Source organism: Sphaerodactylus townsendi, linkage group LG01 (genome assembly GCF_021028975.2).
Source record: "Sphaerodactylus townsendi isolate TG3544 linkage group LG01, MPM_Stown_v2.3, whole genome shotgun sequence".
Classification (NCBI taxonomy): domain Eukaryota; kingdom Metazoa; phylum Chordata; class Lepidosauria; order Squamata; family Sphaerodactylidae; genus Sphaerodactylus; species Sphaerodactylus townsendi.
Genome location: NC_059425.1, coordinates 80,633,428 through 80,660,242, shown reverse-complemented (window position 1 = coordinate 80,660,242; position 26,815 = coordinate 80,633,428). Strand labels below are relative to the sequence as shown.

The following is a 26,815-nucleotide window of genomic DNA, read 5'->3' as shown; positions in this document are numbered from 1 at the left end:
AACACCTTTTTAAACACAAAGTTCTTATGTTTATACCTACCAAAATCAATGTCCAGCAGTGCTGCATTGGCACCCTCTACTAAGATTTTCTTTGGTGGGCCATGCAAAGCTTCATACATAAAATATACACCATCCCTTACCATTGGTTTGATCCTTTCAATGTAACCCTAAGACAAACAAATACTTTTTAGAGGTCAGGAGAATACTGATTAATGAGGCAAAGTCACTTGAATACTTTTTAACTTTTTAAAATAATCTCATGCATTTAGCATAATAGTTAGACTGTTAAGCTTTGTTTCCTGTTTGTGTCAGAAGCAGTTTTTTCTCCTTCTCTTTCATTAGACTAAATATACATAGAAAAAAACCACCTGTCTACTAACATTAAACCACCAAAGTATTTTAACTCTTCTAGTTAAATTTAACTCTTCTAGCTGGATGAACTCGTTCCTCCAGGACCAGGGACACAGTGGGAGGAGAGTTCCAGGTGATATCCTGTTGTGAGTGGGGTACTGCAGGGGGTGATCCTTTCCCTCACGCTTTTAAAATCTATATTCACCCCCTGGCTGTGCTGGTCTGGAGTTTTGGCTTGCGATGTCACCAATATGCTGATGACACCCAGCTTGTCCTGACAATGGCGGGCCGGTCGGACTCGGCCCCTAAAGCTCTCCAGCAGTGCTTTGAAGCTCTGCCTGGTTGGTTAAGAGCTAGAACAGGGGTAGGGAACCTGCAGCTCTCCAGATGTTCAGGAACTACAATTCCCATCAGCCTCTGTCAGCATGGCCAATTGGCCATGCTGTTAGGGGCTGATGGGAATTGTAGTTCCTGAACATCTGGAGAGCCGCAGGTTCCCTACCCCTGAGCTAGAAGGTTGAAACTGAATCCAGCAAAGATGGAGATGCTGTGGGTGGGTCAGGGGGAGAGGCCAGCCGATTTTAATTTGCCTGTGCTAGAAGGCGAGGCTCCACATCTGGCCTCATCAGTTAGCAGTCTGGGGGTGATCCTGGATTCCAGGATTTCTTTGGAAGATCAGGTCACAAAAACGGACTAGACTGCTTTTTATCATCTTCTCCAGGCACAACAATTGGCCCCTTATCTCTCCTATTCTGACCTGGTCACAGTTATCCATGCAACAGCCACCTCCAGATTGGATTATTGTCAACTCACTCTACATGGGTCTGCCCTTGACTTTAATCCTGAAATTAAAATTTGGTTAACATGCAGTCACTAGGCTTGTACCTGGAGTCTCTGGCTGGCCTCAACAAGGGCCTATTTTGTCCTTGCCCCCACCTGGTGGAATAACCTCTGAGCGAGATCAGGGCCCTGTGAGACTTGAGCTGTTTCCACAGGGCATGTAAGATGGAGCTATTCTGCCAGGCTTTTTCTGGAGGCCAGCCAGGTTAATATTTATTTTATTGGCCTCCCTGGAACTCTTTTTACGAGAACTTTTCTGGGGGTTTTAAGTCGCCATCTTGGGTTTTTTTAAGCTGTATTATACTGTATTGTTGTGGAGAAATTGCCTGTGTTACTTTAATTTTGATCTGTTTGTAGCTGTTTGGGCTAGAAATCACACCCCACCTGTAAGTTATTTCCTTTCCAATTAGGACTTTAACGATCTTCTTTAAGCATTGCACCTGGTGGTAACAATGTCTTTACATTATGCTGACTTTGCAAAATTGTGTGAGAGTTTGATTGGTTCGTTTATGCCAACTCACTGGTAATTTAGTATAATTGCCCTCCAACACTCTCACTCAAGACTGTACTGTTCTAACTTTACTTTCATCCCTGTTACTCTGTACTATATGAGCATATCTTTGTTTGGATTGTAATACTTTCGTTTTGCTCTTTGTTTATTTTGCTCTGAATGCTATGCTACCGTGGTTTTATTATGTTGTTTTAACCTTTAACCTTTGATTATTCCTTCTTCCTTCTTATTATTTTGTTTATTGAGAAGGTGCAGTTCTCAATAAACCTTAAAAATATTTTATTTAAAATTTCTGCCTCTGAGTTTTTGTTGTGCATATCAAAATCCTGACCCACGTTTTGAGAAGTGGCAGTGAGCCTCTTTCTCTACAATTGTTGTTTTATAATGTTTTAGGACATTTATTGTTGTTTTTAGCAAATGTTATTTTATGCTGTTGTACTACATGGGCGGGGTAAAAGTCTAACAAACAAACAAGCAAACAAACATAGTTTTACCTTGAGTCTTTTCAATTCTCCTTCAATGTCTATCTTTAAAGTAGGGTAAATAGACTTATATTGATTGGCCAAGACTTTAAATCTAAAAAGTAAAAAAGTTATTCTTAGCATTAGGTTCTGCTGCAACATTTCACACAAACCTGATACACAATTCTGACTTAAGTGATTTTTTAAAAAGGGAAAATTATGAAGATCCAAAAATATTTTTAAAGAATATGAAAATCTGAAACTACAAATAAGTAAACTCACAGCCCTGTTAATAAAGTTATTTTAAATATAACATGACTCTGGAGAGGAGGTTACCTTTCTGAAAATTCATTGAAGTCAGAAACTAGATCACACATTCTGAGCCCACTTCGAGCTGCTTTAGAGGAATACACTGGACCAATCCCTTTTTTTGTAGTTCCCAAGCTTTAAAACACAAAAATTAAAAACAAAACACAGACGCACGCTACACAATCTGGTGACTTCTCAAAACACATAGACTACATTGTTGCTGTTTCTTAAACTTATGTATAACTCTGAAACCACCTACAATATACAGAACAAGCCTCCAAATTGCCATTCAATGGGGTCAAACTGCTCGTAGACAGGCACCCATGGGGAGTAAACAAAGGAGGGAAAGGGTTGGGTGGGCAAAAGGCAGAACCCCCATGTAAGCAGTGCAAAGTGTGGACCACTATCCCGAGTAGTGCTTTTTGCAACTATATTCAAATCTCTAACCGTATTGAAAAGGATACAGAATAAAAGCTTATTTTACCATTTTAAGCCTAAAGGTGAGCAAGCAACTTATTTATAAAATGATGTATTTCAGGTTTTGAATATATGCATTCATATTGTGCAAGTTTCTGGGAGCTTTCAAAGAAAGTCTAAGTTGCCCTCATGCAGAGAATTCTGTTAGCAGTACGAATCATGGACTGTTAGGAATACCAGTTCTCTGTGAAGTCAGGAACAAAGAACAAAAGACCAAAGAACTATAAGCTACTTCTGTTAACAGACAAGAACATATATGGGATGTAACATCCATGAAGAGTTACCAAGATCTAACAGCAGTGGACTCTAATCTGGAGAACCAGGTTTGATTCCCCACGACTCCACATGAAGCTTGCTGGTTGATCTTGGGCTTGTCACAGTTCTCTCAGAACTCTCTCAGCCCCACCTACCTCACAAGGTGCCTGTTGTGGGGAGAGGAAGGGAAAGGTGATTGTAAGCAGCTTTGAGACTCATCATGGTAGAGAAAAATGGGATACAAAAACCAACTTTTCTTCATCTAACAGTTTCATTTTATTAATTATTCAATGATTCTGAACTATTTCAAACGTTATATTTCCAAGTTAATTGTCAGTCCAAAATCTGTTGCAGTTTGCCCAACAGTATACTTTTTCCTTTTTCTCTCAAGTTGGTCCACACATGCCATAATCAGCAAATTTATCTTTGCCAAGAAACTGTACCTGATCTCAGTTAGTGTTCTGTTAAAAGCCAATCATATCAATGCAGTTATTAATACCTGAGAAAAATTCAATTGTGCATCATGGAATTCCAAGCCTCCTTTCCAAGAGAAAGTATCTCACTTAGTTGCTGGCCCAAGGCTGCCCAACCATTCTGTCATATCAAACTCAAAGTAGCTAATGAAATGACATCAACTGCACTGTGGCAACTCTACCTGTAAAGCCTGAAACGGGACTTCACAGCAAGTCAGCCAACAGCATCAAACAGGCTGGACAAGCAGAAAGGTCAGACAGTGAGGATAAAGATGGAAAAACCATAAACCACAGGACAGAAAGAAGAGTTCACAGGAATACTAACACAACATGTTGTTCTTTGGGGGGGGGGGGTGTCTGCTAGGCTAATTTAAGCAAGAGAGTGAATTGTAAAATAATTTTCATTCTATGCAATATATGGACAATACCCTAATGTATATCAAACATGGGCCAACTTCTAGAATTTAGGAGGTATTCTCAGCACAACCGGCCCCTTCACACAGGAATAGAGTTTTCTTGCAATACAAGCCAGTGTATTATAGTACTTTTAAAATGATAGCCAAGAAACTCTTACTCAGGTAATGAAAGGATAATTGATTCTGGTCATGGAGAAGCAAAGTCAAATGAAATTACAGCAGAGACAAGTCCCTCAGCCCAGGAGTCTCTCATCTCTGCTGAGTGTGCCGTAACATTAAAATGCATATTAGGAACCAAGACCCAGACATGACCTCTCAAAGCTTAAGCAAAGAGTATGAAGAGTTCTTAGCTAGTCAATGCAATAACATCACTATTTTACCATATGTAGGTAGGGTTGGTACAAAGAAAGCCCTTATCCAATATTATCTATTTTTTCTTGGTTCTGATCTTTACTGTGTAGCATGATCTTATCCTAAGATGTACTTAGTGTGATTAGGACTTTGAAAGTTCCAAGCATCCTAGGACTTGAAGGATCTCCTGGTCTTACATAGACATGCCTGTGAACAATCAAAGGCCTTCCTCTAGTTGCCCTTGCCATCATATATAAGAGCTTGTGATGGGGCCTTGTACCATAACCTCATAATTACCTAGTTCTTTTAGATTCAAGTCCCAGACTAAAATGGTTTGCTAGTTCCTTACAATTGTTTTCTTTGCTTTGCTTCGGATGTTCCTGCTACTGATATACAAGCATGTTGTTTTAATCTTAAAATGTTAATGTGTTACTACTTTGTATGTTTGCTTTTTATTAGAAGCTGCTTTGAAAGTCTATGGCTAAGAGGCAGGATAAATATTTTTCAAATAAGTAGTACTACTGAGCATCTTTAATAGGACCCATACTTACAAATGGACTGGCCTGCACAATATTCTAAGATTTTTTTCTATTTTATTGTTCAAGACCTAGTTTACAATAACATTGTAAATAATTTCCCCCACATTTAATAAAAGACAACATACTTCTTTCCTGCTTGTTCTTCCCTTTGCTGTTCTTGGATGCCATCAGCAGCTTGATGGAAGTCAAACACTAGGGAATTTGAAGGGTACAAAATGAACTCTTCTGTAAACATACAAGTATCAAACTGAAATTATGCAAGTATTCTAATTCATTTATCCCCAAACAGTGTATTCTGAGGTCACCACTTTCATTAGATATATATACACCAAGTATAAAGCACTTGGTGTAAGGTACATTATTTTTACAATAAACAACTTCACATTTGTGAGTCCAGGAAAGTTACAGAAAACAGAAGCAGTGCTCTAGTATATGTAAATCAACAGATACCATTCAAACAATGATTTTGAAAAATATGTTTCTTAAGATTAAGCTTTTATAAGGATCTAAAAATCACCTCACTCATTATGGATAACATAAAATCCAATTCCAAACATCTTGATTTATAAACACAAAGAAGTCAAATTGAAGTTTATCACCAAGAATATTTTAAAACTAAAAAATGCATGAAAAAAGAAAAAATCACAAAAGGTGTGTTGCTTTATCACAAGCAAAGATTCAGTGGAGGCTATCATGTTAAAATCAAAAAAACCAAACTTAATGCTTCTCTTCAGAAAGAGATACTAAAAATTCAAAGAAAGATGCTGTCCCTCACAGTCACCCCAAAGCATGGAATGATCACATAACTGCAAGAGAATACGTGAGTAATGCTAGTATGCAGGTGGGGCTGTTTTTATGGATTCATTTTGTGTGTCACAAGAAGTTGATCTCGAAAGCACTCCTTGAATGAATGGTTGGAAAATTATCTACTTAATACATACTACTGTAAATAAATTTAAATATTGATACACATAAAAGAATCTTCTAAGAATCTAACATGTAACCTGACAACTAGGTTAAATCAGTTTTTGGCATCAAAAATGTAGTTCTGGAAATAGAGTTCCAATATGCTCTTTTAGTGAAAGTATTGTAACTTTGCAGTTAGGAAATGCATACTTGAGTGAAAGCCATTTTAATCTTTTTTTGACTTTCTGAAAAAGCGGGATCATCTTCCACATGGATCTACAGATCTGCTGAGTGGTGTTATACTAGAGGTGATGAGGGGTCTAATGTGAAAGGTGATTCACTGCATGCACGGAGAGCATTGGAGGAAGCATGCCAATCCATTCACCAGCAGAGCAGCGGCAATGAAAATGATGTAACATCTGGCAAATACTGTCTTTCTGGCAGCTTTGAGTTTTGAGGGAAGAGGGATGGTTTTGGAAACTGAGGTTCTTTGCCTGGTGAACGGTCCATTGGTTCACTTACCGTGAAGAGCCTTCTCTTGTGAGGCAGAAAGGCATCTTGTTGGGTGCTTTCCACCCCGGCTCAGGGAGGCAGGAAATAGAATTATGTCACTTCCTGTCGAGGCTTGGAACCCGCCCCTTGCCAGTATTCGACTGACTGAGCAGGTGGAGTAGAAGAAAAGCTTAGAAATAAACAACGATTAGAGAGAGACAAGAACATGGAAAACATCTCTCTATCCTGAACAATGATAGGCCTAAACAATTAGCCCTTAACCCATAACAGGCGGGAATATTCCCAACTATATACATGACTCCTTGGAGTCTGACTGATGATGACTGGAACTAATGACACAACGAAAAACGACGCTAAGGGGGGGTCAAGATGCCTTTCTGCCTCACAAGAGAAGGCCTCTTCACGGTAAGTGAACCAATGGACCGTTCTCTTGGAGGCGAAAGGCATCTTGTTGGGACCTCCCAAAGCAGTGTCCCCAGTAGGGAGGGCTGTCGTTACGCTTCTATAATGTGTTCCAGGACCCTTTGCCCGAACACAGTGTCGGCTGCCCCCCAAGACCGTAGCCTATAGTGTTTGACAAAGGTCGAGGGGTTGGACCAGATCGCTGCCTTACAGATCTGTTCTACAGAAGCATTATGTCTGAAGGCAGCATTGGTAGAAGCTGATCTGGTGGAATGTGCCGTGATTCCTTCCGGTACAGGAAGGTCTGAGGCCCTGTAAGCCTCCACAATGCATAATCTAAGGTTGGAACTAATGGAGGCTTTGGACATGGGAAGACCAATCTTGGGATTGGAAGTGTTAATAAACAGTGTCTGTGATTTCCTAATGGGCTCTGTTCGAATAATGAACGCTTTAATTGCCCTCCTAACGTCTAGTGTGTGCCAAGAGCGTTCTCTGGGGTGAGACGGACGTGGACAGAACGAGGGCAGTACAATGTCCTGTTGTAGGTGAAAAGCGGAGGCCGCTTTAGGTCTAAAGGTAGGATCCATTCTAAGAACCACCCTGTCATCGTGGAATATACACAGGTTGGGGTCAATGGAGAGTGAGCTGAGTTCCGAGACCCTTCTGGCTGAGGTGATGGCTATCAGAAATAATGTTTTCATTCTGAGCCATCTCAGATTGACGGTTTGGATGGGCTCAAAGGGCGACTTGGTGAGTGCCGAAAGAACCGTGTGTAGTCTCCAGGATGGGAAGCGATGACAGGTGGGAGGTTGTGATTGTTGGACCCCTTTTAGAAAACGGATAACGTCCGGGTGTTGAGTTGCTGGGAGACCGTGGAAGGGATGCCATACCGTGGACAGGGCAGCGACCTGTCTCTTAAGAGTGTTGCTACGGAGTCCCGACTCAAAACCTTCCTGAAGGAAGTCTAAGACCGAAGATAAGGGTGGATCTTCTGGATCAATGTGTTTGTTCCTGGCCCAACTGATGAATTTCTTCCAGGTGTAATTGTAAATTCTGATGGTGGACGGACGTCTAGATGCCATCAGGGTGGAGGTCACTTCTTTGGAGTAGCCTTTGCTGGTTAGTTTTCTCCACTCAACAACCAGACGGTCAGTTTGAGCCAGTCTGGGTTGGAATGCAGGATTGGACCTTGATGGAGAAGATCCCAAGAGGCTGGAATCTGGTACCTGGGCCCTATGGCCAGTTCCTGGATTATCGAGAACCAGGGCCTTTGTGGCCAGAGCGGTGCCACTAGGATCACCCGCGCCCTCTCTGCCATGATCTTCCGGAGAATTTTGGGAATGATTGGAATGGGCGGGAAGGCATATAAGAGTTCCTTAGGCCACGGACTGGATAAGGCATCTATCGCTAGGGCCTTGCGATGATAGAATCGAGACATGAATTTTGGGACTTGGGCGTTCTGTGCTGTGGCGAACAGGTCCACTTCTGGTCTGCCGAACCGACGTACTATGTCCTGAAAAACTCTCCTGTTCAGGGCCCACTCCGCTGGGGCAACGGTTTGTCAGCTCAGCCAGTCTGCGTTTAGGTTCAGAGATCCTTTGATATGTTCTGCCTTGATGCTCTGAACGTTGAGTTCTGCCCAGGCCAATATTAGGGAAGCCTCCTTGGCCAGCCTCCCTGGTTGTTGATATAAGACTTGGCTGTGGTGTTGTCCGTCCGAATCAGGATGTGATGTCCCGCTATGAGGTGTTGGAAGGCCTGAAGAGCTAGAAGGATAGCCTTCACCTCCAGCACATTGATTGGCAGTTTGGATAGGTGCTGCTCCCACTTGCCTTGAGCATAATGTTGGTTGAGGCTTGCCCCCCAACCCTGGAGGCTGGTGTCTGTGAAGATCTGTAGCTGGTTGGGGTACAGGTAAGGTTTGCCCTGGGTCAGGTTCTGCTTGTGAAGCCACCATCGGAGTTGTTGTTTGATGGATTGAGGTACCATGATGGGATGGTCCCGTTTTAGGATGATGTCCCGTTGGAAGGGTCGAAGAATACGTTGGAGGGCATCGTGGAATCGCATACTGGACCAGATCCATGGCCGCAATCATTCGTGCCAAGGAGCTTGACTAGGAATTGTAAGGAGGCTGTTCTGGGGAGCATTATGAAGGTTGTCATTTTTTGGATTTTGGCTATCTTCTCTTCTGGGAGAAAGAGGGCATTGTTCCTGGAGTCTATTAGGGCTCCTAAGTGCAAGATTCGTTGGGTTGGAGTGAGAATGCTTTTCTCCCTGTTGATTAGGAACCCATGTTGCTGAAGGGTTTGCATCACCAACTCGAGGTCCTGGATGGCTTGTTCCTTGGACTTGGACCGAATTAACAGGTTAAGTCCAGGTACGGGTGTATGTGAATACCCCGTTGTCGTAGCAAGGTGACCGGAGCCAGAAGGACCTTGGAGAAAATGCGGGGAGCTGAGGCAAGTCCGAAGGGAAGAGCCCTGAATTGGTAGTGTTGGTCCGCTATGGAGAATCTCGGGAACTTCCTGTGTGAAGGCCTGATGGGAATGTGCAGATATGCTTCTGCCAGGTCCAGGGAAGTCATGAAGTCTCCTGGTCTGAGTGCCTCCGAGATGGTCCGGAGGGACTCCATCTTGAACCTTCGAAGCTTGAGGAATTTGTTCAGGGTCCTGAGGTTGAGGATTGCTCTCCAGTCTCCGTTCTTTTTGGGGACGGTGAAGAAGTGGGAGTAATGCCCGGAAAATGCCTCTGCTTCGGGAACTATCTCTATCGCTCTGATAGACAGGAGATGTTCCACCGCTCGTAAGGTTCGTGCGGCCTTGTCCTTTTGCTTGCTGAGGGGGGAAGGAAGAAATTTTGTGGGGGGAACCGAAGTGAACTCTATGGCGTAGCCTTGTGAAATGATCTCCTTCGTCCAGGCGTCTGAGTGATCTTGATTCCATGCCTGTTGGAAGAGAAGGAGACGACCTCCCACTGGAGAGGAGTCAGGACTTGGGAGCACCGTCGGTCCTATTTGATTTGTCGAACTTTGATCTGAAGTTCCCTCTGCCACGAAAGGGGTTAGATCCTCTGTTCATCCAGGAATTATTCTTGTTGTATCTGGGGTTCCAGGAGGCCGATCTGCCATCTCTGGAAGTCCTGGGAAGAGCCCTATGGGGACGAAAGGTAGAGGGCCTGGACCAGGATTTGTTGCTGTCCGAGCGCAGAAATTTGGGAAGGGCCTTTTTCTTGTCCTTGGTGTCGACAAGGATGTGTTGTAAATCTTCACCAAACAAGGATTTGCCTTGGAATGAGTAGCTGGTAAGCAAGGTCTTTGAGTGTGTATCGACCTGCCAAGATCTGACCCATGCGTTGCGGCGTGCCACCAATGAGGAGGCCATGGCGCGGGCCGAAAGGATCACAGCATCTAAGGTAGCATCGGCGATGAAGGCTGCGCCTGTTTTGATGCGGTCTAGTCCCTCTCTGACAGCGACCAGTTCAGGTGGCAGGAGTTCTAGAGCCCGGTTGGCCCAAACTAGGAGAGCTCTCGCGACGGTCGATGCTGGGGCCAGGGCCTTGATGGAGGCGGAAATGGATTCGTGTGATCTTTTCAGCATAGCATCTGAACGTTTGTCCAGGGGATCTCTGATGTTTCCTTCACCCTCCTTAACCAGAAGGCCTGCTGATTGGATGGCCACAAGGGGGGCGTCCGCCGCCGGGACTTGGAGAATGGAGTCCACATACTCCGGTACCAAGTAACGTCTCTTAACTGAGGCTAAGGTGTGTTTGTTAGAACGCTTATGCGCAGACCTGGTGGCCTCAGCTGCTGACTTGTGAAAATATCCCCTAGGAGGGGAAAAACGTTGGTCGGCCATCTTGGCACTATTTTTTGGCGGGAAGGTGAGGGGGGGGAGTCTGTAGAGTCTCTCTAATACCCCACCCGGGGCCCTCAATCACTTACCCCTGAAGAAAAAACAAAGACACGAGACAAGGGATCAGACAGGAGGACAGAAAAGCTGATAAAAGCAGTCAAAGGGAATTCTGTGCAGAGAGCCAGAATTTCATGCACTCCCTGGCGAAGGCAGGAAAGAATACTGGCAAGGGGCGGGTTCCAAGCCTCGACAGGAAGTGACATAATTCTATTTCCTGCCTCCCTGAGCCGGGGTGGAAAGCACCCAACAAGATGCCTTTCGCCTCCAAGAGAACGGTAAGAAACAGTAGGAACGGGGGGAGGGGGACTTGCTCCACTACTGGCACTGCCTGATGTTTGACTCAGACATTTTACTCGACACCAGCTTTTGCTCCTTCTCTTGAACTTCAGCCAAAAGTTGCCTGATAGTTCAGCTTTTTTTTTTCCAGGAGAAACTCCTTCAGCACCCAAATTTATAGCAGTTTTAACACAACATTAGCTATAGCTGTTATGAGTTTGTGAACATTTTAGATATGGATTTGTTTTGTTTTTGTCTGTGTTTTGACTTTATTGAATCACCAAGCCTAAAAGAAAGAAAGAGAGAGAGAGAGAGAGAGAGAGAGAGAGAGAGTGGGGGGGGGAAGGGGGGTTAACAGTATATCCCCAAGCAGAGTAACAGCCTTATAAGCCAACTGAAGCCAAATATAAGATTTAAAGGGAGAATAATTCTGTATTTGACAATGCATGGCTAGTTGGTCAGTTGTTATTTCAGCCTTTGACTATTATTTGGGCTAGTATAAGCTTTGTTTATACTGCTACTGTTTCAGGGTCAACTTTTATTCACAACCTTCTTGCATGTTTTGAAAGGAGGTCATCATACATTCAGGGTCATCTTCCTTTTCAGTAAATTCGGTAAAACACTTGCTCCTTCAGATGGCATAAATCATTTAATGTATTACATTCCAAATTCCTTCAGAAACTAATGGGGCTCCCTAGTTGTGAGCCTTATGCTGCGCTGTGCATAGAGATGGGCCAAACAACTCTAGAAACCTTGGCATGGATAAGGGCCATAAAATAATAAAATATCCCATTTTCTAGTGGGATCCAATAGTTATATTCCTTCTCTGTTATCAGATCACTTTATTTCAGAATGGTATATTTTGATCTTTAGAAAAGTTGAAGCTATTGGCCTCCCTTTGGAATCACTCCTTATACTCACAAAGGTGGAGGCCTTCAGACTTGTTAAGAATAGGCTCTTGGATCTTGATTTTCATTATTTGACTCTTGCAGCCAAGACATCCTGCTCCCCAACCACATTATTAATTTCATGTGAGCGTGGAATTATGGCAACATATCTTCGTCTGCTGATTAATCCCACCCAGAGGAGAGCTTTGGTTACTGCAAGTTGTAATGGGTTGCCATCAGCTCTTCTGGAGGGAAGATTTAAGAATATAGAACGTTCTAAAAGGGTTTGTTCTTGTGATCTGGTTACGGTTGAAAAACTTGACCATTCTCTGTTTGTATGCCCTAAATATGATCAGATACGCATGAAATACATGAACTCCATTTTCTTGCAATGTCCTCAGCGGCAAGAGTGTTACAAGATACCCAACCTACTGAACAGCTCTGTTGTGCTCTTTTGTGAGACTGTTGCAAATTTTATACTGGAAATCAATAATTTTAACTGTGTTTTTAAATCTTGTTTTACTCTGAAATTTCGCCCTGTTTTGTATGCCAATAAAGGCTTGTGGGTGATCTACTTGTGTGTAACGCAACCACTGGAAAATTGTCTACACCTCCTGTGGTCTTAACAAGAGCTATGTCAATGGTTTCTATATTACCCACGAAAAGAGAAGTACAAAGTACAAAGAAGATGAGAAGGTCAGTTTTGAAACTAGATGAAATAGAGTTATGGACAGCTTTATGTAAGGAGGATGTCTCTCTACTAAAAAGCACATATGGCTTATTATTGAAACTAGATATGGAAACAGAACATGTCAAAGAAAATATGATTAAATGGGCTCAGGAATTGGACATTACAATTACTTTTGAGGAGTGGGATAAAATTTGGAAAAGTAGATCAAAATTTACCTGTTCCATAAATTTGAAAGAAAATTCCAATAAAAAGTTTTTTAGGTGGTATTTGTAAGACTAGCCAAAATGTATACAATATCTGATACATGTTGGAAATGTTGTCATGCAAATGAAACATTTATGCATACATGGTTGGCCTGCAAAATAATTAAGAAAGTTTGGTTTGAAATTTACAAGTTAATGAAAAAAATATTAGGTCAAAATAGCAAACTTAGACATAAAATGTTTTTGTTAAATATTCTAGATCCAGCGATGGATAAATTTTTTTGAAAAGTTAGTATTATATACGATCACAGTTGGGATGATTTTGATAGCAACGGAGTGGAAACCTGCACCTAAAGGAATGGATACAAAAGCTAGCAGAATTTATAACTGTAGCTATCAGTGCTTATAACATAGCAGAATTTAGAAAAGTTAAAATAGATTGGGAATGTTAGTGAAATTTTTAGGGGTGGGAAAACGACCCATTGGGTACTCACCGTGAAGGGGTCTTCTCTTGGGTGGTGAAGGCCATCTTGTCGGGTTGTTCTTTACCACTCGCTAGTGAGGCAGGAAGAGCTTTTTGGTCACATCCTGTTGGCGCCAAAATGCCCCAGTATCTTGACAAGCCGAGCTACCGAAGCAGGAACAGTCAAAGAAGTGCAGACAGCTGAACGCGCTGTGATAAACTTTCGTAGAACAATGCCAAGACAAGGGCAAAAAACTGTAAATCCAACAGGTAACAAGAAAAAGACCAAAAAGCTGACCTATAAACCAAAAGACTCTGGCAGAAGGGCAAGCATATTTTCGGAGAAGAACGAGAACAGGGAGGGCCAAGATGGCCTTCACCACCCAAGAGAAGACCCCTTCACGGTGAGTACCCAATGGAGTGGATTCTCTTCAGGGTGGTTTCGGCCATCTTGTCGGGACTCCCCAAGCAGTACCCCCAATCAGGGTGGGTTCCGTTAGTCTCCAATAATATGCTCCAGGACCCTTCTGCCGAAGGAAGCCTGAACAGCATCTATGGAAGTGAGTCTGTAATGTCTAACGAAGGAAGAAGGGGAAGCCCACGTGGCAGCCCTACAGATCTGTTCTAGTGGAACCTGTCTAACCAGGGCAGCATTAGCCGCTGCACTTCTGGTAGAGTGGGCTGTGATGCCAGTGGGGACAGGCAAACTATTTGCCTTGTGCGCCTCAGTGATGCAGGCTCTAATGTTGGAACTGATGGGTCGCATGAGGGACATGGCCTCCCCAGCCGGGGAACTACATTGACGAAGAGAGATTCAGACTTTCGAGCTGCTCCACGTGCAGTATGAGGAACGCTTTGAGCGATCAACGCACGTCGAGGCAGTGCCAGAGTCTCTCCCTAGGGTGAGAAGGCTTGGGACAGAAGTTTGGTAGGACTACCTCCTGTCTCAGGTGGAACCCTGAAGCCACCTTAGGTCGGAAGGACGGGTCAAGCTTCAGCACTACTCTGTCTGGGAAGAATTGGCAAAGGTTAGGGTTCACTGAAAGGGCTCTGAGCTCAGATACCCGCCTGGCGGAGGTGATGGCCACCAAAAATAAAAGCTTCATGCGCAGCCAGCGTAGGTGTATCGACTGGACCGGCTCAAAAGGAGACTTGGTGAGAGCGTCCAAGACTGCGTGCAACCGCCAGGACGGAAAAAGGTGAGTGACAGGTGGCTGAGACTGTTGCACCCCCTTCAGGAACTGTAGGACATCGGGGTGTCTGGTGATGGGGACCTTTCCGGCCGGGGTGAGGACAGTGGCTAGGGCAGCCAGTTGCCGGCGTAGAGTGGAACAGCGCAAGCCAGCGGCAAAGCCATCCTGTAGGAAAGCCAGAACCGACGAAGTAGGTGGGGTTTCTGGATCGATGTGCTTTTTCCTACACCACCTGGCGAAGGCCTTCCAGGAGGAGTTGTATATCCCAATGGTTGACCACCACCGCCTCCGAGTACCCTTTACGAATCAGGCCTTTCCGCTCAAGAGCCATGCGGTCAGCCTGAGCCAACCTGGATCCGGATGGAGCAAGGGGCCCTGAGACAGCAGGTCCGGGGAGACTGGCAGACGGAACGGGCTCGCGATGGAGAGCTGCTGGAGTACGGAGTACCATGATCATCTGGGCCAGTCCGGGGCCACCAGGATGACCTGTCTCCTCTCTTCCTGAATCCTGCGGAGAAACCTGTGAAGAAGAGGCCGGGGAGGAAAAGCATAAAGAAGGCCCGGCGGCCACCGAGCTGACAGGGCATCTACGTTCGTCGCCTGGGGATGGAAGAAGCGGGACATGAACCTGTCCGTCTGAGCGTTGAGGTGAGAGGCGAACAAGTCCATCACCGGCTCCCCCAGTCTGAGCGTGATCAGGTGGAAGAATTGAGGGTTCAGTTTCCATTCCGCGTTTGAAAGGCTGGAGCGGCTGAGCCAATCCGCCTCGGTTTTCAGGCAGCCTTTCACATGTTCGGCCCTCAAGGATGTCAGGTTGGCTTCTGCCCAGGAGAGAACTCGGAAGGCTTCCCTGTGTAGCTGAGAGGACCGAGATCCCCCCTGGTGGTTCAGGTAACACTTGGCTGAGATGTTGTCGGTGTGAACCACGACGTGTTGCTGCAGAATCCGGTTTCTGAAGGCCTTGAGAGCTAGAAGGATGGCCCTGACTTCGAGGACGTTGATCGGTAATGCTGCCTGGGAGGTTGTCCAGAGACCCTGGGCAAAGTGCTTGTCCAACTTGGCCCCCCACCCCCTGAGACTGGCGTCCGAAAATATATGGATCTGGCACCGAGGTGCAAAGACTTTCCCCACCGCCCAGATTGTTGGTGGATGTCCACCATCGAAGGCTGCACCTTACCGATGGAGAGAGAGGCAAGGGTATGTCCCTGCGATGGATGATGGAGTTCGCATGGGGGCGCAGAAGTGCTTGAAGGGGGCGCGCATGAGCCCTGCCCAATTGAATGAGGTCGATGGTAGACAGGAGAAGGCCCAGCAGACTCGCCAGTTGGAGCAGGGAGGTGGAACGTGCCCGAAGTATCTTGTGACAAACCTCTATGATCTTCCTGATCTTTGCCGGAGGAACGAAGAGAGTACACGAAGCGGTGTCTATCAGGGCACCTAGGTGCTCCATCCTCTGAGCAGGACAGGTGGAACTCTTGTCCAGGTTGATGACGAAGCCGTGTGCTGATAGTATCGTCTGTACCGACCGGATATCCTTGGACGCCTGCTCCCTGGACCTCGATCTGATGAGGAGGTCGTCCAGGTAGGGATGGACGTGAATCCCTTGGCTGCGGATGAAAGCAATTGGGGCCACAAGAACCTTCGTGAAGACACGAGGGGCTGTAGCCAGACCGAAAGGGAGGGCTACATACTGGAAGTGGAGGTTTCCCAGGGCAAAATGCAGGAAGCGGTAGTGGGCGGGGCTGATGGGGATGTGCAGGTATGCATCCTTGAGGTCGAGGGATGTGAGGAAGTCGCCCTGTTGGATGGCTGCGACCGTCGACCGGAGAGTTTCCATTCTGAAACGGAATTTGCGCAGGAACCGGTTCACGTGGCGAAGGTTGAGGATGGCTCTGGTGTCTCCGTTCTTTTTGGGAACAGTGAAGAAATGGGAGTAAACCCCCAATCCCACTTGTTCCCTCGGCACCGGCTCTATAGCCCTGATGTCCAACAGGTGCTCGATCGCCATCCTCAGCCTCGCCGCCTTTTCCGGGTTTGAGCTGATGGGGGAAGGGAGAAATCGGTCCCGTGGTGAGCAGCGGAACTCTAAGGAGTAGCCTGAGGAAACGATCTCTAGGATCCATTGGTCGGCGAAGGGGGGTAGCCACTGATGTTGAAAATGAAGAAGACGGCCCCCGATCAGGATGTCGATGCAGTCAGGCTTTGTTGCCCTGGGAAGGGTCAGGGCGAAAGGACTTTCCTCCTCTAGCCGATCCTCTGAAGTCCTGTCTCTTCCGAAAGGAATTCTGAAAGGAGCTTTGGCCCTGCCAGGAGGGCCGCCTGTTCTCGCGCTGGGGGCTAAAGGAAGATCGAAATGACTTGAAGGGAGGCCTGTGGGAGAACCTGGGTTTCTCCGGCCTCACGGACCGAGGCATAGCCTTCTTGTGGTCTTTAGTCTCGATCAGGATCTTCTCCAGCTCTGAACCAAAAAGGATGCCGGCCTGGTAGTCATAGCTGGCAACCACTGTCTTGGACAGGGTGTCCGCTTGCCAGGGTTTGAGCCATATAAGGCGACGGGTCACGGCTGCTGCCGCCATAATGCGGGAAGAGGTGAGGAACGCGTCCAGGGTAGAGTCAGCTAGGAAGGATACTGCCATGAGGACCCTTTCAACACCCTCCCTAACTCCCTGGTCCTGGGGGGGGGATGATGGTGAGAAGGCGTTGGAGCCAGACTAGGGTGGCCCTGGCCACTGTAGCCAAGGGGGCTAGGATCCTAGCAGCCATAGCGGAACCCTCGTGGACCCTGCGTAAACTGGACTCAGCCTTCCTATCTATGGGATCTTTGATGTTTCTCTCGCCGTCCCTGTGTACTAGGCCCCCAGAGTGAAGGGCAGAGACAGGGCCATCCACCAGCGGTGTCTTGATTAGACTGTGGAGGTGGTCTGGGGCGAGATAAAGCTTTTTAAAGAGGGACGGAAAGCCTTTGTTAGTGGCGGGATTAACCCACTCCTTTTTGAACTTGCGCTCAAAGAATTCTGGTAGAGGGAAAAAATGGGAGACCTCCTCCTCTGCAGGGAAGATGTTGGAGAACCCCTTGGGACAGCCCTTGATGGGCTTGGACGGCTGCGTGGAGTTGGGGTCCTCTGCCTCCTCTGAATCATGGAGGCCTAAGGAGGAGATGGTCTTGGCCAGGAGGACTGGGAGCTGCTCTATCTTAAAGAGCCTATTGCTGTGGTCATTGAGATCAGGGACAGGGGAATCGTTATCAGAGAAGTGGTCTGAATCGGAACTCAACTCCCCCTCGCTGATATCGCTATAATCAGACCCATAGGAAATGGCAGGCCAGTCTCTATCAGACCTACTGGTCCTGGGAGATCTGGATTGGGACCTGGCCCTGCGCCTATGATGCTCTCTACCCTGGGGGAGGGGGGGATTTGCTGAGAAACTTCCTCCCTAATGGAGGAGCGCATGAGGGTTACTAGTTGGTGTGGAGAAAAGCGGCTCCAGTCGTTGGGAATGTCATCTTGCATTCCTGAAGTGCCTTGAACTGCCAGCTCCTGCCTGGGGGGCAGGGAAGAACCTTGGTCTGGGCAGCGCGCCGGGCGCGAGGCAAGGGACAGACGATGCTCTGAGGGGGCGGCCTGTGCGGCCGAGTCGAAGCGCGCCGGCGCTGCTTCGGCAGGCCTCCTTCCCGGGTTTTTTTTCCTGCCGCGGTTATCGGCCGTGGGTTCTCGGTGGCCCGTGCACGGGCCGGCTGAACTGGCGCGTCTCCCTCCTCTCTCTCCCGGTGACCGGGAGAGGTTCCTGGGGCGGGCCCGATGGCTGGCCAAGGGAGCGCTGGGCTGTTCCGCCCGCTCAAACACCCAGGATCGCGGGGGGGAGCGGGAGAGCCGGGCCGCTGCTCTGGTGTTCTCGGCGGCCGACTTGCAAAAAGCCTCCCTAGGAGAAAAGGGGGCCATAGCCATGCCCCTGAAGGCCGGAACAGCGAGCCGCGGGGAGAGGTGAGGGAAAAAACGGAGGACTCACGAACAGAGGAAGGACGAAAAGAAGACGCTCCGTCTGGAGAGGGAAGTACTTTAGAGAGATTTTGAAGGATTTTTTGAAGATTTTTGAAGATTTTTTAAAGATTTTTAAAAGATTTTTGACGAGCTAGTCGAAGTTGCTGCGACTCACTAGCGAGGCAGAAAGATACTGGGGCATTTTGGCGCCAACAGGATGTGACCAAAAAGCTCTTCCTGCCTCACTAGCGAGTGGCAAAGAACAACCCGACAAGATGGCCGAAACCACCCTAGAGAAGATGATAAATATTTGTTGCGGGGTGTACAATATTAGTGAAGATTTGGAAGAAATCTTTCTTACTTTAGAAAACGACATAGGAATTGAATAGATGTATAAAATGTCAGTCTTGTTTGTAACTGGGGTAAACATGTAAATAGTTGAAAGTGTTAATACATTAATTATTAGTTGGAAATAAGGAATAGAATTTCTAGCAGGAAGTTTTTAAAGATGTATTAGAAGAGAGATGATAAGTAATGATGAGATAATGTGTGATATGGTTTTTGGGGTTTGGTTATTACTTGTATTATAATAATTGTTTGGTTATTATGTTTTGTACTGCAATATTGGTTAAATTAATACAATTTATACACCCAGTTCAGGGGGTTGTCTGTTGAATAATGGAGTGTGGGATGTCTTGCATTTAGAAGGGGAGGCACCACAGATGCCCTGTTATGCACACAAAACCTCTCGATACATATCTTCTTCTTCTTGGGCTGTCATTTCCATCACATGAAGAGTCTGTTCATGTTTCCGAGTTGTTGGCCAACATTCTGTTCCATATGGGGCCGTAGGGTGGATAACTGTGGTGTACACTTTTACATTCAGATGTTCAGGTATTTTTTTGTCACACAGGACTCCTGTGGTTTGTCACCACTTCATCCATGCTGCATTAACTCTAGATCAAGCATCTGGTAGGGTATCCCCATCTGCTGAGACCAGGGATCCATTTAAATTGAGTGGTCTTCTTCAAGTCCTGGCCATTAATTTGGATTGTTCCATCTGTTTGAAGGTCACATTTAAGGCATTCTGTTTTTTGTAAATTTAGCTGTAATCCATAATCAGCTAATCTTGTTCCACTCATGCGATTGTTGTTGGAGAGCTGCGAGTGATTGGTTAAATCCTATATCATTACCAGTTATTTGAAAAATGAGAAAAAACAAATCAAGTCATCAAAAATATAATCATGCTATGACTATTTTATATACTCTACTTACCAATATGAGCCCTGTCAGATATAATTAGTCTTTTTTCCCAGCCTTCTAATCCTTTAAAGAGAAGAAAATTTACTTGTAATAGCTGATTTATAACAGACCAATATCTACCAACTTTTAGAAAGAGAGACAATTGAGTTACAAAATTAACTCAGTATGTTTTAAAAAAACAAGTTGATTAATGTACCTGTTAAACATATAAAGTTACAAAAATGATCAGACTCCCAGAAGTCTTTGGTACTGCAAGTGTCATGGCTACCACTGTCCTGGTCATTTCCAATCCTGTACATTTTGTGGGAGAAGCCTCATACTTGAAGCAATCTTCATTTCCCAGAAAAGCTGGCTAGGAAGCTACACGTGCCATGAATACTACAATGCTGTGGGTTTGGTTGTCCAGGCTGGGATGCTAGAACTGTGGGCTAAATGGTATGTCTCTGAACAACATATTGTGAACTCATGATTTAGGTATGTACTGAATATGAGGAACTTATGAAGAAAAGGAAAGCCTATGGCTCGTTCCACACGGGCCTTGCAAGCTGGGGTGCAGCAGCATACTTGCCGTTGGTGCACCCTCAGGGGCCGTTCACACGGGGCCGCCAGCACAGATCCCTCTTACCTTGTCTCCCGGCTGCTGTCGCACTGGAGAGGCCAGGGGACACGCCTTGTGGCTATGGCAACGCCTCGCTAGAGGCCAGGAGGCACGTCCCCTGGCCTCTCCAGACTGACAGCGACCAGGAGACAAGGTAAGAGGGGATCTGCGCCTGTGCGGGGAAAATGCCGGCATCCACTCGGTGCCATTCGCTTGGCACTGGGTGGACGCCATGTTTTCCGAAAGTCCAAAAACCATCTTTGAGGGGTAATGCACTGCTGCCGCTGCAAAGTCCTCCCCAACAATGCCGTTTTTACTGGCCCCACACCAATCTTTATGGTTCATGCAGAACAGGCCTATGAGAATTACATTTGTATTCTTACCAGTGTATTAACTGGATACTACAATAGAGCTGAAAAGAAATATTATACTACCAAAGAGTTTTGCTATATACTAATGTGACAGGACATATCTCCCTGCAATAGTGACATACAAAGTGATTCTCACCTTTTCCTTTTTTAACATTTTTCTCTGCTTCTTCAAACAATCCTGGCAAGTGAATTACCACACCATTTCCTAAGGAACATCATGAAAAGTGTTCAATGAGCAATGCAGAACATACTAAAAGACTCTTTCAATATCAACAGTTTTTGGGTAGGGAAGACACATGGCTATACACTTTACACAGTTAACTTTTTTTTTTTACAGACAGGTAACATGAACTGCCTGCGCTTATGACTTATGTTTACACATACAGATTTAAGCTGTATTTTAACAGGTTTTATCAAAGCAGGTTCAAAGATAAGGAAGAAAAAGATTTAGTCTTGGAGTGAACAAAAGGTGTGATAGACTCCAAATATCACCCAATATTACAATAACCTCTAACATAATCTAACTGTCCCATTTAACTGGAATTCAAAATCTTAACCAATTTGGCTGCTTTCCAGGCTGTGTGGCCATGGTCTGGTAGTTGATTGCTCATAATGTTTCCCCTGCTCCTATGCCTGGCACCTTCAGAGGCATGTCACAGTAAGATGCTTTTCTGACCCTTACACGGGTGGCTACCAAATGCAGTGTCCATTCTTTTTTTCTTTATAAATAAATATTTGTTCCCTTAATTTTTCTCTATATGGTAGCTTCCACCAGGAATATAATCCCCAGCACCACCACCTCCTTTAGGTAATGTGTATGAGCTTATAAAGCAAAGTGGATGGCCTATGTGGTCCTAAGGACAATAGGGTGGGATTCAAATGTCTCTTCAAAGCAAGATTTTATTTATAACTGACAGGTAACTTCAAGGTTTCAAGCAAAATATTTACAAAACAAAATAAAATCAAACGGAGGCTACAAATACTTTGAGGACTTCACTCAACATAAATTAACTCTGACACTTTCTTCAGCTTCTCTCTTTCTCAGTTCTCTCAGACTCTGTCTTTATTTTATCCAACAGTTTATTGAGGCTCTGACTTTCTCTGTACACCCCGACTTTCTGATTAACTCTCTCACAATCTTTGACACTATGCCTTCTCACACAGAAATCCTAACTCACTCACTAGCATTTGCTCACAAAGAGCTTTTACTCATTTGATCTTTTCACTCAAAAACCCTATCATATTCTGCTATGCTCACACAGAGCTTTGACTCTCTCTGACTTTAGTTTTGACAATCGCAGTCCTTTTACTCTGAAATCTTGTCATCTTCTGCTTTCTCTCTGACACCTTCTGCCAGTTCAGCACAGCCCTCCCACATGCACATTCTAGAATTAACCAATCATATTGGTCTCTCATCCCCCTCTCACTCCCCTTCTCTCTCCAACTCAGCTCTCAGTTGAAACTTTCCGCCTCTTTTTCTTGACCGCCGGAGCCTTAGCACTCTGTTTGGCGGCTGCGGCTTGAATGACGGTCAATACCGCCAAAGAAGATGAAGAAGGTCCATGGGCTGCCGCGGACCCCTCCGGATCGCTGCCCGAGTTCCCTCTGCTGCCGAACGCCCGAAGGTGTTGGTTGGCGGGGGAAAGGAGCGGGACGTATAATTGGCCGTTACGAGAAGGTCCCCAGGTGGGAGCCTGAGTCTGAGGAGATTGCTAGGACAAACCACGATTAACACTAAAACACAAACTCTCCTCACTCCTAACGACGAAGACAAGACAGACACAAACGAAACTATACAAAGAGTAAATTAGCAAATAAGCAAACTTTGCTTTAAGCAAAGGGCAATCACTGCTCTCCCTGCTGAGGCAGGAAAAATACTGGGGGCAAAATGGGTGCCCAAGCACTCTACAGGAAGTGACAAATTTTGGTCCTGCCTCCCTGAAATGGGTTGGGAAATCACCCATATAAGATGCCACACTCGCCTCCAGGAGAAAGACTAAAATCATTACAGTAGATTTTAACAAGACTTTGTCTATTTTTATCTTTAAGACTTAGGGAATAAGCATCGTTGTGCTCATGAAGGAAGAATCTTCACTGTCTTCTCCTAGAAGTGACTTCTGAAAAGGTAATGCCGAAGGGTCTTTGAAGACAAATACATAGCCTAAGAGATGTAAAAAGGGGAAGTAGTAAAAAGGGAAAGTCAAACAAAAATCACTTCCTCCTACTAGTATAGGAAGTTGGCAAACTGCCTGTTAGTGGAAGAAGCAAGTCTGATTTATAATAATATACCATCATTTAAAATAGGATAAAATACTATATGTGCACATACAAATATAAAAATGTAGGTTTATTAAAATGAATGGGTCGAGATGGGTTCTAAGCTTGCTAGATACACACAAATACACAAAAATCTGAAACAGGTGAATTCCCAGATATTATCCATTACATAGCTTGAGACTATACTTCTGTGATGTGTTTATCATATGTAGACCCTATGGAAATGAGATGTCCACATGTGGATATCCAGTGGTCCCATCAATGAGACAAGTAGAATCCTGCTTCTTCAATATGCATACCTAATAAAACTTGCACTTTTCTTGAAAACAGGCTTGCTGCTATCTCAATTCTTAGGTCAATTCAATAGTAACAATATTTTGCTGCAATCAAATTAAATTAGGTCCTTCTTAGGAAAAAAATCACCACTTCTTTTAATTTGTCCTTCCTTTATTGATAAATTTAATTAGAAACTCATTTTGTTTGGAGAGACTATTTCTGCTCACACTGTCATTCATATGTTTCAAGGAAATCCTTAAGAAAATCAAGTGGGAATCCTGCAGCATTATACAGACAAACAAGTTTTCAGGGTCCATTTAGATCTCCTGAGAAAAACAGTGAACTTTTACCTCAAAAAATAGCTCAACCAATAACTTGCCAATAATGGGGAGGCCCAGAAAGGAGATGGAAAGGAATGAAAACCCAGAAGGTTGGCTCAAATGCAACACAAAGTCATGCCTTATTTTAGCTGCTATAACTTAGTGAAACCATTACTTCACAACTCTGGATGATCAATTAATCCTGGCTTCAGTGCTTGTCCTTCTTTCCGCTGTTTGCCCACCAAGAGATCCAGCTGATAACCAAGCCTGCCTCACAGAATCTCACAGATGACAAAGCTCCATCGTATCAAGAACTTGCTTGCTAATCGCTGCCAGCAACATGGATAATCTTACACTGAGGGGATTTTGATTCCAAACTTCATGCATCTGCTTGGAGAATAAGGAAGCTGCCAGGTTTTCACTTTAACACACTCCTAAGAATAAACGGAGGAAAACAACCTGCTGCTGCCACTGCAAATTTCAATGCAACATGCCTCCAAAATAAACAAACAGGTGAAAGATGTTAAATGAGCTTTACTGATCAGAGAAAGCATGTTTCCAGGAATAACAGCTATGAATGCTAACTTAGGTTGGATGCACAAGAAGGAGAGGGTAAATTTTACCAAAGAAAACACTGAGATGGGGAGATGGCTTTCCCTCCATCCAGCCCTACCCCAAGCCCATAGTGAGTATAGCAGCACAGTTTTGCCAGGTTAATTAACTATGGCTAGTTTAATTAAACAAGAATTTAACATTATATCTGAACCAACCTACTGAAGGTCATTTCACAAGCTTCATTTTCAATATACTAATAAGAATTTTTCAGACTTAAGGCCAAGAGAACCTAAAAACTACATGTAGAATGAATTTTGAAAAATAGCACTTACCAATAAATGCAGTGACTTTTGGATTGATGATACCACTTGGTAAGAGATGAAAGTCATACTCCACGGAATCCACCACAACAGTGTGTCCAGCATTGTTGCCTCCCTATAAGTCAGAGAAGATTTTTTATGAGTTCTCTGAAAATAGGTATGAAGAACTGACATTAGCTACTTTGATCCTTTCAGACACATAGTTTCCCTTTGAGCATCTTCCCGAGACTTTTTTAAACATGGGGAGCGTGGGGGGGGCACACCAAAAAATTCTAGGAAATATTTTCTTTTTAAATGAGTTACTTTAATAATTTAAGACACTCAGAATGCATCACATGGAATGTTTTATATATGATAATTCCTATTTCTAATGTAAACATATAAAATATATTTTCAAAAACACTTCGTGTTTGATAATAATATTCGGCAACTACTGAATATATTTGTAATTTTGCTTGTAAAAAGCAAAGCCATTTCTGTAAGTAAGCTCAATAGTGTAATTTTATATAACAAAAGTTACAAATCATGTTTAATTTGTAAAATCAGTAAAATAAGTTTAGAATTGATAGAAAAGCAAGTGTCACATATATTGTAATCTCCCCCATTTCTATTTTCCAAAGGGAAGAAGTGTCCCCTCAATGGCTTCAAAATGTATCTTACATCTTTTCATCATTTAAACATTTTGTCCAAAGATAATGCATGAGAACAGCCAGCATGATGTAGTCAATGCTGAAAGACACATAACAGTTGGCCTCACAGTTGGCCTCACATCCATTCTCTATCATGAAACTGACTGGGTAATCTTAGGCTGAGTGGCAGTGACCAATAGTGGTAATAGTTTGCCATTATTATTTACCAGTAATAGTGGTAAACACCCAAGCTTCCAAGATGCCCTCCTCCTCAGAGTGAGAACTGTGACTAAACCAGGGTCATCCAGCAGGTTTCACATGGAGGAGTGGGGAATCAAACCTGGTCCTCCAAATTAGAGGTCACCACTCTTAACCTCTACAGCAGTAGTTCTCAACCATCCTAACCCTTTAATACAGTTCCTCATGTTGTGGTGATCCCCAACCCTAACATTTATCCATTTTACAGATGGAGAACACTGATGCAGAGAGTCTTAGGCGACCCCTATGAAAGGGTCGTTCGATCCCCAAAGGGGTCCCGACCCCTAGGTTGAGAACCACTGCTCTACACCAAGCACCAAGTTTTCAGTTAATCAAGCCAATACTTTTGAGCTTCTGTCCTCCGTAATCTTTGCGTCTCGATTCCTCAATTTATTTATTTTCATTAAAATGTGATGTTCACAGCCACCACTTCAACCCTCCCCCTTTAATAGTCTTAGCTCTCACACACTGTGCCAGGAAGGCCATGACTGAGTTGCCCTCTGCTAGCTCCTGGCTGTGCCTACCAATATGCAACTCTTTTCAATTTTTCAATTAACTAATGTATTTTTATTATACAAAACTTATATTCTGCCTTTCTGTCTTCAAAAGGGACACCCATACATGCAATAAAATCACATTTTAAAACATTCAAAACAACCAAAAAAACCCTCATCATTCAAACAATTAAGAACAGAGCTAAAATACCCACAACAGGCAGTGCATACATTTAAAAAGCAGTTAAATCACTGGTAAAGAAAGAAGGATCACGGTGTGGGGGGGGGGGCAGGAGGGTGGAATGACAGAGTAAAAAAGTCTTCACCTATTGGTGAAAGATGGCAACAGAAAGGGTCCACCAAATCTCCTTGGGAAGAGAGTTCCAGAGTTTTAATGAGATGACTGAGAAGGCCCTCTCCAGGCTTGCCACCCGTCTAATGTCAAACGGCAGGGACACCCAAAGCAGAGTCTCCAAAGATAACTAAGCAGAGTCACCCAAAGCAAAGTCTCCAAAGATGACTAAGGGAAGAAATGGTCCTTCCTTATGACTGTCCTTGTAGTTATCCTATGTTCTACCTTTTTGTACCTTGGGGCTTTATATCATTTTTTTTCCCCTCTGGCAACCACCCATCCGCACTCCTTAGCATTTTCAACACTTAAGTTCAGTCTCTCTGACTCAGTTGCTTCTCATCTCTACTGCCTAACCTCCTCTTTCAATCTCCCCTTCAGGAATGACTTCTCGGGACACTCTTCCGATTGTGCTTTCACCACAAACTGCTCTCCTTGACCTTCCTGGTGTGGAATTATTTCTGGCTGATGAGAAACAAATCCCTCCAGCATTACATGTGCTCCGCTTTCCCAACACTGACTCTTGCCCATTTCATGACATAAGTGATGCAGTTGCTTCTTGGAGACAGTTGCTTCCTTTGCTCCACTAGTTAGATCCAGAAATTTCTACCTTCAACTCACTTCTCAACAACCACTTTCTTTGGCCCAATCTCTAACTGTTTATCCTTCCCATCTCCTTGAATTTGATATCTCCATTCAT

General features: G+C 44.6%; 1 protein-coding gene across 2 annotated transcripts in view; it reads right to left on the bottom strand.

The window, feature by feature from the left end:
* Nucleotides 1–26,815, bottom strand: part of ADSS2 (adenylosuccinate synthase 2) — a 59,896-nt gene that overhangs the window by 12,267 nt on the left and 20,814 nt on the right. The window contains exons 2-8 of one of the 2 annotated variants that reach the window (XM_048484969.1): nucleotides 24,398–24,500; nucleotides 20,774–20,842; nucleotides 19,681–19,731; nucleotides 5,109–5,175; nucleotides 2,500–2,607; nucleotides 2,197–2,278; nucleotides 41–167 (exon numbers count right to left, since the gene is read on the bottom strand). In XM_048484969.1, the coding sequence (XP_048340926.1) occupies nucleotides 41–167; nucleotides 2,197–2,278; nucleotides 2,500–2,607; nucleotides 5,109–5,175; nucleotides 19,681–19,731; nucleotides 20,774–20,842; nucleotides 24,398–24,500 (607 nt within the window). The remainder of the gene's footprint in view (nucleotides 1–40; nucleotides 168–2,196; nucleotides 2,279–2,499; nucleotides 2,608–5,108; nucleotides 5,176–19,680; nucleotides 19,732–20,773; nucleotides 20,843–24,397; nucleotides 24,501–26,815) is intronic. The other variant, XM_048484980.1, reaches the window with a different exon arrangement.